The sequence below is a fragment of the Zootoca vivipara genome, chromosome 4 (genome assembly GCF_963506605.1).
Source record: "Zootoca vivipara chromosome 4, rZooViv1.1, whole genome shotgun sequence".
Lineage (NCBI taxonomy): Eukaryota > Metazoa > Chordata > Lepidosauria > Squamata > Lacertidae > Zootoca > Zootoca vivipara.
Window position 1 is genome coordinate 32,271,834 of NC_083279.1, and position 10,480 is coordinate 32,282,313.

The following is a 10,480-nucleotide window of genomic DNA, read 5'->3' on the forward strand; positions in this document are numbered from 1 at the left end:
GCTCGGAGGTGACCGGAGAGGTGCGGGCAGCCTCGCCTCTTCCTTGGCGCCCTCCAGAACGGTGCCTACCACTATGGCTTATTTTTGGGGTATGGCTTATATTTCTCAAATGCTTGAAAATCCTGCTACGTCTTATTTTATGGCTACGTCTTAAAATATGAGAAACACGGTACCTGCTTTCCAATGTGGTTTATGACGTGCTTCCCACCACTTCCCTTTTGGAGTCATACTAATGCACAAATTATGTACATAAGCATTGCCCAGCCATTTATTATTATTATTTTGCAGGTTCTAGAGTTACCATATTCAAAGCAGGTTCCTTGGATTCTACATCAAACTATTTTGCCCATTTGTCATAAATATGTAGTCAAACCTCTGGAAGTCCCAGAAAGTAGATCTCATTTACTCTTTTAATTTAAAAGTGGAAGTTCAATCATCAGTGGACACACTGATCAAATGCGGTATTAGCAGTGCCAAGCCAAGCCAAATTCAAATGTTACTCACCCCTCAGCTAGGCCCACTCCTCTACAAAATTCTGCTGCACCAATTTATTTTTTCATCTCCCCTCCCCTATCTGAAGCTGGTAGAAGTACCATACAGTGGTACCTTGGGTTAAGAACTTAATTCGTTTCGGAGGTCCATTCTTAACCTGAGACACCACTTTAGCTAATGGGGACTCCCGCTGCTGTTGCGCCGCCATGCAATTTCTGTTCTCATCCTGAAGCAAAGTTCTTAACCGGAGGTACTATTTCTGGGTGAGTGTCTGTAACCCGAGGTACCACTGTACTGCATAGCAGGCATGACCCTGAATATCAAGTTATAACAGTAAATTCAATACATCAGAGTTAATTTTGTTTTTTATTTCACAGAATGCCTCAATTCTGAGAACACAAATGCTAGATGTTCAGCTGTGCAAACAGTACATAGTGCTTAAGTACAAGTGGAAAAACATGATTTGTTAAATGAATACTTCTCAAAACATGATTTTATGGTCCTCTAAGATAGGACTTGAAACTTCAGGCTGCTCTTCAGTGAAGTTCAGCTGCCTTGGACCCAGAACTGCTAGCACTACAATTATCACCAAAAATAGACAAACTCAGTAAGCTGAGTTGTCTGTTTCAATGCTGGAAAAATGGTATCTCAAAGTGTTATCAGTTCACTGAAGGCAGTTTCTAGCCCTACTTAAACACAATCTGGCCCCGATAAATAAGACTCCACACTGGAATTTTTCAAAGATCAATGGTCCATAATGGCAAGTTATTCTACATGATCTGTCAATTTAACTTACAATTCTAGTAAGGTTTTTTTTTAGATGACTTTCTTGAATTCATCATACAACACAAGCACAAAAGCACCACCCATGCCTCGAAGAACATTAGACCATGCACCCTTGAAGAAAGCCTTTCCACCTTCATCTTTTGCAATCTTCTTCCAACAGTCAATTGTTCCAGAGTACATGATGTCAGCTGTAGGGAAAAAGAAGTTTATTAATTTGAAGCATTTATTTATTCTGTGAACCACCCTGAGATCTTTTGATGAAGGACAGTATATAAATTTAATAAATAAAAGTTTCAAGGACAGCAGGACTATCATGTTAACTTCTGTCCAGAGAAATGTAAAAGCAGTACTGAGCTAACACATTTTAGAACTTATGCACAGAAAGTTGTTCTTCAAATATTACTCTGAAACTAGATAATATACTGCTTTTATTGGGGGTGGATGTAGGGTGGAAGAAGGATCCCAGGTATTACTACCAAGCCGATTTTACAATGCTTATATGAGGACAGTCTTGTCCTATGACCCCAGAAGAACTAAATTAGAATCAGTATTAACAGGGAGTTAAATATTAACTACTTATTTAGAATCAATGTGAAGTCTATATATATGGTGTCTGAAGCACAAGCTTAGTAGAACAGAAACAATGGGACACAGGGCCAGATTCACCTAACCTAGTGTGCTAGTGGAAGCCAGAGCAATGACTTCCACTAGCGCAATGGGGCCTTTCCCCTCTCTCTTCCCCCTGCACTCTCCCAAATCAGCTCTAGGGGGTTGGGAGAACCCCGAGAACAGCACAATCAAGAGTGTGGTATTGTATTCCGCTCACCACAAAAGTGCTTACATCTGCCACCAAAAATAATTAAAAGCCACATAGCCCATAAACATTACTTATTACCCTATTAAGTCTTGGCGGGACTACTGGCAGAAAGAGTCAATGTTGGAAATGCAGAAGAGATATAGCACTCTGCTCTCTCCTCTGTTAGCCTGCTCACTAGGTTTGCATTCAATTTCATGCAAACACTTGCATGAAATTCCTTGCAGCACAGGACTATCAGGCTGATGCTTAATGTAAAATTGGCTTATTTTTATGTGTTGCTTACCTGCTTTACGTCCAGACTGCATCATCATTCGACGTCGCACTGTATCAAATGGATAGGAAACCACACCAGCTACTGCAGTCACTGATTGTGCAATCATCCAGCTTATAAAAATGTGAGTGTTTCTAGGATCTGGGAGCATACCTATAATGAAAAAACAGAACTTCTGCATCATTTTGAAAATTGAAGAAAGGATCTGTTTACCAATATGCAACATTTGAATACATATTTTGGGGCACTTTATGGTATATCATGAAATAATCCTCAACTGTTGAATTTTGTCTTCCTGGTTAATATAGAAGATCATAGTACAGGTAACTCTGTTTACAGTGGAACCCCTACTTACAAATTTAATCCGTTCCAAATGCACATTCATATGTAGAAACATTCGTAAATCGAAACGATGTTTCCCATAGGAATTCATTGGGAACGGATTAAATTCATTGGGAACGGATTCAATCCGTTCCAAATGCACATTTGTATGTAGAAACATTCGTAAATCGAAACAATGTTTCCCATAGGAATTCATTGGGAACGGATTAATTCGTTCCGGAGCCTTACCTCCCTCGCTGCCCCAGGCTTGCCGCCGCCGCTGGATCAGGCCTTCGCTGGCGAGGGCCTGACCCGGCGGTGGCGGCGAGCGCGGGGCACCGAGGCCATTCGGATGTCGAAGAAATTCGTAAGCGCGCCCCAATTTTTAAAATTCGTAAGTCGATTTTTTTGTAAGTAGAGTCATTTGTAAGTAGGGGTTCCACTGTACCTGTTTTATGATTCAGCCATTAACACACAACTGATGGTACATTTTAAAAATATCTAGTTACTAGAGAAGGTTTATAATCCCTTGTGACTAACACTGCAGCTACGGTACTATGTGTGGTCAAATCTGAAATTCTAGTTTGCTTGCGTCCAAATGGACAGTAACCTCTTTTACTCAGGGATTGAATCCATATACAGTAGAGAACTTCACTGACTGCTAGTTATGAACTACATTTTAATGTTTTGCTATTTTTTAACTCCACCTCTGATCAGGTAACCTCAGTTCTTTTAGTAAAGTTGTTTTGTTTTTAAAATATGCTCCTTCCTGTCATCTCTTTGGTAAACAGTGAAGATGTGTGATACTGGAAAGACACTCCATTCAGGTGTCAACACTTTTTTATTTAATTAACAAAAATGCAGAGCATCTAAATAGAGAATCACCAATAAAATCTATCTCAATAATATGAGCTTTGGGATTACAGCAGTAAATTTAAGCTCTAGTCCTCTGCCCTAAATGAACAGCCTTGGGTAATTTACATACTTGGTTACAGTTAAAATTATAGGAACAGTTAATGTAACCATTTTAGCTTTTACAACTTTCCCTTTAGTACATAAGTAACGTTTCAACCCCTGGCCTTCGATCTTTTCCCTCCTAGTCTCTTTCATAACCTTCTTCAACCATGACTGCCCAGGGTTCCACTCCCTGCATTCCAAGAGAGGTTTCCATCACTGAGTACAGAACCAAATAAATAGTGTCACACAGCCTATTTAAATCTAATTCATTTTGTCAAACTGATTCACATGACTTTTCTTCGCTAGATTATCTGTGTGGCTTTGTAAACCAACACTTTCTGTGGTTTAGCTCTCTCTTCCCCCCCCCCCGCCTCCAGGCCCGGCCCTACGTGCAGGCTGGGTGGCGCAGGGCACCATGGCGCCGGCCTGCCAGGAGGGCGCCGCGAGCTGCGCCCACCCGCTGGCCGACCGGTCCGCTGCGCAGCTGCGCCTGCCGCCCACCGCACTGGGAAACGGGGTGGGAGGGCGCCGGAGGGATCCGGCGGGCGCCGGAGGATCCGGCACACCACGGCGCCGCGAGCGCTTAAGACGGCGATGCCCGCCTCTACGTGGATAGTATAACAGTTTTACTTGTGCTACTAGGCACATCTCAATAGTTACATGGTGCTATTCCAAAGCACCCAGCATGTTGCTTGTCAGTATCAGCCTGACCATCACATTTACCTTTTGCTGTGTCATAGATCCCAAAGTAGGCAGCTCTATAGATGATTATTCCCTGGACAGAGACATTGAACCCTTGATATAAGCCGCGCAGACCATCAGACCTGAAGATTTTGACTAGGCAGTCCCCCAGGCCTTTGAATTCTCTTTCAGCGCCAGCTTTTCCAACATCAGCAGCCAGTCGGGTTCTTGCAAAATCCAAAGGATAGACAAAGCAGAGGGAGGTTGCTCCAGCTGCACCACCAGAGGCCAGGTTACCAGCAAAATACCTCCAGAACTGTGTGTGCTTGTCTACTCCGCCTAAGAATACTTGCTTATACTTATCCTTGAAGGCAAAGTTGAGCGCCTGAGTTGGGAAATATCTGATGACATTGGCAAAATTCCCACGCCAAAAGGACAGCATTCCTTGCTCTTTAGGAATGCGGACAACACAATCAATGATTCCTTTGTACTGCTGATCAGCAGCAATCTGTTGACTTGCATGTTGTACCTGCAAGAAAAAGATGTTCAGTTACTCTAAATGAGAAATTGTGTGGTTCCAAATAAGCTTTATTCTTTCAGGTTCAATCTGAAATATACATTTCAAAGATCTGAAGTCACAATGGGAGCTAGAGAAAATGGGATAGAATAATTTAATCCAATTATGTCATTAAAGGAACAAAATGACTTCCACTCATACCACAAAGCTTCCCCTCCTTTCCCCCCTCCAATCTGCCTTTGAAGATTGGTGAAGCCCTAAGAGCGAATTTGTGGGGGAAAGAGGGAAATTCTGTTGCATGGGCAGAAGTCATTCTGATCATTTCATTGGATATAATGCAAAGTTAATAAATAGGCAAATGCAACAGTAAATACCATAAGTGGAAAAACAGCTAAGCAATCCATATCAGGCACCTAAAAATCAGGGCTACATCCATTTTTGGTTTCCCCCTATCAATAACTATTATAAATTATGATTATCTGGAGAAATCCTCCCGACTGTCTCAAAGTTATCACATATTCATTTGTTTCTACTCAAACTATGCTTTAGTATAGTGACATCAGTACTTTGGAACACTATTCCTATTAAAATCAGATAAGACGCCTACAATTCTGGTTATGTTGTCATTGCTGAAAATATTGGTTTCAACAAGTGTTTCTAGAGAATTTGATTGTGTTGGTTATTTGTTCTCTAATGATTTTAATTTCCCCTCATATTTTCTATGAATTGGCAGTTTAGAAATGCTCTTATAAACAAATAATAAAGATTGGCTCACTATGTAGTTAATATTCCCATGAGTCTTGTTAAAGCCACAAGTAGACTGTGAAAATATCAGCTTACTGTAAAAATTAAACTAATGAGCAGGGATATAACTATTGCAACTTAATTTCTAAAGGAAGTTAAACCAGTAGAACTACAGCCATTCCTCATTGCTGTGGGATTTTCATTTATAACTCTCCTACTCATGGGTCAATTTTGTGGTTCAACCCCATTGTCAATGGTCTAACATCATAATGGTTCTGAGTACCAGCTGATTGTTGAGTGCTTAGGAATTCCAGGCAGTGCCTACAAAGCCCCGTTTGGCAAAGCCCCACCTTTAACTTCCCCACACCTGACCTCAGATGCACGGCAGGTGGGTATAGCTTGTCCAGAAACAGCTTTGTGGGCCAAATGGGGACATGTAGCAGGCTGCAGGTTCCCCATCCCTGCTGTATGCAGTTACCTCAGAGTAAAGACCCAAGGAACTAAATGGGCTCGACTTTTTAAATTGTACTGTTCATCACAGGTTCTGAAGCTACCAAAGAACATTCTCTTCTGCCATGTCCTTTCGTGGTATTTGCCCATACTTGTAGCGTAGGCTGTAGATGCAGAACACACCTTATACCAAATAGTCAGTGGAAGTTTGGTGTAGCAGTTAGTGTCAGACAAGGACATGAAAGACCAGACTTCAACTCCTCACTCTGCTAGGAAGTTGACTGGGTGACCTTGGGGCCAGTTACTGCCTCTCAGCCAAACCTACCCCACAGGGTTGTTTCTGGACATTAAATGAGAATGATGAGAGCCATGTAGGCGACCTTGAGCTCATTTTTGGGGGGGGGGGAGAAAGTGGGATATAAGTGCAATAAATAGAAAAAATAAAGTCAGCCACTGGGTCAACTGTCTACAACGGTGGGCAGTTACTCTCTGGGATTTCGGGCAATGCCGAGGTTTAGCATTAAATTCATTCCCTTCTTCGTGCCAGCCGGATACTCTGGGCGGCCCCTCTCTGTTAAGAATATATCCTCCCCAATTAAAAGGAGAAAGTTATGTCCTTTGTATGTACATAGCGGAACTGGCCTGGGAAAGGTCGCGCACTATGTGACGCTGTGCAGCGCGAGGCCTGCTCTGTCTGCCCGCATAAGGAGTCTCACAGGCCGCCCCGCCTCAGTCACGCATCCGCCCGGCTGCGGCCCGAGGGGAGGGGCTTGGGCTTAGGCCCCACTGCAGCACAGGCGACGGTGACCTCGCGCGCTCCGCAGGGGTCACCCGACAAAGCCTCGCGAGACGAGAGCAAGGGCGGGGCCCGGAGGCGGGACGCCGGCCGCATCCAATGGGCGCAGACGCCCTACGCCGTTGCCGCACCAATCAACGACACGTCGCCGCAGAAGAAGATGGCGGCGGCAGCTTCCTTCGACCTCAGTGCGTTCCCGCCCTCTACATCTTAAGTACACCGCTACAAAAAAAGGGGGGGCATAGGGAATGGAGAAGGCGTGCTCCCCCCGCTCGTGAGGAGAGAACCCTTTCATCTGCGCGTTGGTTGGGGTGGGGGCAAGAGGAGGGGGACAGCGCCGCGCGCATTCAAACTGCCGCCTACGAACTTTCTACAGCGGAACCGGCCTAACGGCGGCTTTGCGCACGCACACACACAAACTCACACGGGGCGGGCGCCTCTCTTGTCCTTGTTGCAGCCGTCGTCACGGGCAGCCTTTCGAGGGGATAAGTAGTTCCTCACAAACATACACACATGAATGCGTATTAAAAAATTTTTAAAAAGAAACCGCGCAGTGGGGTGGGGGGGTCCGGACCGCGCACCCCAAACGCCTCGTTCCCAGCCCTGCCCCCTCTTATCTCTCCCACAAATAAAAGCGCCCCGCGAGGAGGCCTGACCTGAAGCAGCAGCTTGACCCTCTCGATGGGCGCCACGGCCGTCTTGCTGATGGCTGCCGCCACGCCGCCTGCCAGGAAGTCCTTGGCGAAGGAGAGAGCCTGGTCTGCCATAGCGGTGGTGGTGGTGGTGCTTGGTAGCGGCGAGTGTGCGGGGAAAGGGGCTGCGAGGCGAGAGACCACGGGCGCTGTCGCAACTCAGGCCGCCGAAAAGGGAAGGGCAAGCCCGGCTCGTGAGCTAAATGGCCGGCTCAAGAGGCTCCGCCCGCCGGGCTCCATTGGCGGGGCAGCCGCAAGGAGGAGGGATCCGTGGCCTCGCAGACGCCGGTGGAGGAAGAGGCGGCTTCCTGACGCTTCCTTTCCCCAGCAAACCCGCCCATGAGCTGTTGAGTGAATTTATTATCATTATCATTATTCTTTATTAAATTCGAATGGCGGGGCCCGGTGGGTGTTATGACTGGACTGCGGTCCTTGTCGGAGCCATAGCTGCCAAGTTTTCCCTTTTCTCGCGAGGAAGCCTATTCAGCATAAGGGAAAATCCCTTTAAAAAGGGATAACTTGGCAGCTATGGTCGGAGCTACCGGTATATCCCCGTTGTGGCTCGAGGGGGGGGGGAGTTACAGTGGTTTTACTCCCGTGTAAAGTGCTGCGGGGGGCGGGGAGCGGAAGCGCGAACTGCATGCATCTTTGTGTCAGTGAGGTTACACGAAGTCAGTCCCGGCTCGTGCCGACTCCGATTTGCGTTGGGTCGGGAATAGATTCCGCACTGGGCTTGCTGTGCCAGCAATTCACCCTGTTGGTTATCGTGGGTTATTTTATCAGGACTTTTTAAACCTGGATTGGAGGTACGAACGAGCAAAGTTGAAACGCATTACAGGAAAGCACTCTGAAATCCCTAATGTTAGTAGACTCCATTGTGCATGACAGTGTTGCAGTTTAATTGCTTTGTAGAGTCTATCCGTATACCTGTATTACATTTGTTTTAGATTATGGTCCTATTCTATTAATATTACAGTGCAAACAATGCTGAGGCCTGACAGCTTGTTTCAACATGGCATGACAGGGAAGGGTATAAAGATTACAGTGTTATCACTTATGAAACACTGCACTTTCATATATAATTGTTGCAAGTCCTTGGATATTTCCCTTTTGTATGTAATGTTTGTAATGTTTCCTTATATATTCCAGAGGACCAGCCTGTTAGTCTGTAGCAGCCAAAACAAAGGAGCCTGGAGGCACAGCTAGAAGACTAATGAATTTATTGTAATGACATGCGTCTTTGTAAATTTTAAGATGCTGCAGGACTGTTTTTACATGCTGTATTAAAATATGTACACATTCACATTGACAGTTACTGCTTTACTGAGCTGTGATTCCACCCCGCCCCACAGGCTGGGATGGTTCAAAGTTTCACGTAATATTAGATTCTCCTTTACTATTTTTAATTAAGCACATATACTTTGTCTTCATCAGCAGATGGGCTTGGCTTAAGCTTTATCATTTTAACTTGTTAGCTTGCTTTCACAAATTTTTGTAAAACCCTTATTTATTCAGAAGTACCATTGGTTTTACGGGACTTCATATCTGGAAAATAACACAGGATTGCAGCCAAACTACTAAACAACCTTTTTATTTGAAAGCTGCAGCTACCAAGAAAAAGTTAATTCAATGGGCCTTCTGAGTAAACATGCCTAGGTAAAAACAATTTATCAAAAACTGTTGATATTTTGAAACTTTGAATTGGTACTTTGACTGTTACTTAGCATTAACAGCGAAATGATTAAGTGATTTCAAAAGAAGGAAATTTAAAAAATTGGCTAATTGTAAACAATGATAATTTAGTTTCACTAATTTGCATAGTGCTTTTCAAAGAATGAGACTCCGTTTGTATTAATAGTACAAATATCAGGAGGCTCGTTTTTTATTTCAGAAATGGTTATGCAAATATATGGTAATAAGTCATTTTTGGAACTTAAATCGTTAAAACACTGATTGCAAACTTTCATTTTAGATATCTTTGAACAATCTTAAAAGGAATAAGAAATAAGTTTTTGACAAATAGATTAAACAAACAAGTACCACCACACATTCTGTGCAGTATATATAAGTTGCATGTGGAACATGAGGGCACACAGAGAGGAAACGCAATGTTTTTTAAAAAAAAATTCAGGAGAAATTTTCTATGGTTGAAATGCAAATCAAATGGTTACAATATAAAGTGTTCCTTGTTTGATTCATCAGGAAGACCTTTGCTCTCCACATTGCATGTTGTATGAAGGAACTTTGCTAATGCTTTGTATTTATGGTTTCAAGATTAGCTCAAGAAAATAAAAATCTGTAACTCACCTGCTGATAGTCTTTGGAAAGTTACTATAGTCAGCTTTGAGTAGCTCTCCTCCCTCCTTTGATCAGATGAGAGGAGATAGTATTCAGAATGATTGTATAGCATGGTTCAGGGGTGAACCAGAGGTCAAAGAAAAAAACTTGCATGCCTCCCCTAAAAAACCCCAGTCCAGTCAATTTTAGCAAAGTAAACTGTGTATAGAATCATACAGTATTTTGAAACCCACAAAACAATAGAACTAGTCACAAGTTGTTTTTGCAGATCTAGAAACCAATTTATACCTATTGTTTTAAATAAAAACGGTCATTTTTCTATACAGCTTCCTAGGACAGAGAACTGGGAAGGAATATGATTGAATTCATTTCAAGTTCTCTGAAAAGACATTAAAAAATCAAAGAGATATGTATTCATGTCTTTTCTTGAAGTGCTATTTAACTAAATTATTCTGGATCAGAGAGGAGGCTCTCATCACCCACCTCCATCTACACATTTTAATGCCGTTAAATGGAGTGGGATATTTTGTAGTATGAAGTTTTATTCCATGCTGACCCACTCCAAATATGGATGTAGTTTCTCTTACATGCCCACTAAATCTGGCATGGATGTTCACAGCAAATTGCTAAGTCACTTATACTTGTTCAGTTTGGGTCC

The 10,480-nt window shown here is 43.4% G+C and overlaps 1 protein-coding gene and 1 long non-coding RNA gene across 2 annotated transcripts; one reads left to right on the forward strand and one right to left on the reverse strand.

The window, feature by feature from the left end:
• Positions 1-839: 839 nt before the first annotated feature.
• LOC118084911 (ADP/ATP translocase 3) lies at positions 840-7,713 on the reverse strand. The gene is made up of 4 exons (XM_035115031.2): positions 7,489-7,713; positions 4,368-4,854; positions 2,379-2,519; positions 840-1,466 (listed from the first exon to the last, which is right to left on the reverse strand). Exons 1-4 carry the CDS (start codon positions 7,597-7,599, stop codon positions 1,309-1,311), a joined length of 897 nt encoding a protein of 298 aa, XP_034970922.1. The 5' UTR covers positions 7,600-7,713; the 3' UTR covers positions 840-1,308.
• Positions 7,714-7,863: 150 nt separating this feature from the next.
• On the forward strand, positions 7,864-9,637 carry LOC132591982 (uncharacterized). The gene is made up of 2 exons (XR_009557451.1): positions 7,864-8,330; positions 8,674-9,637. It is a non-coding gene; the product is annotated as an uncharacterized LOC132591982 (long non-coding RNA).
• Positions 9,638-10,480: the final 843 nt, after the last annotated feature.

What these genes read in the sequence shown, in the direction of transcription:
- LOC118084911 (XM_035115031.2), bottom strand. Translation starts at nt 7,599, where the DNA reads ATGGCAGACCAGGCTCTCTCCTTCGCCAAGGACTTCCTGGCAGGCGGC. An exon ending in GGGTCAAGCTGCTGCTTCAG is followed by an intron (nt 4,855 to 7,488) that starts GTCAGGCCTCCT and finishes TTTTTCTTGCAG; the next exon opens with GTACAACATGCAAGTCAACA. An exon ending in GCAGTCTGGACGTAAAGCAG is followed by an intron (nt 1,467 to 2,378) that starts GTAAGCAACACA and finishes TTTTCCCTACAG; the next exon opens with CTGACATCATGTACTCTGGA.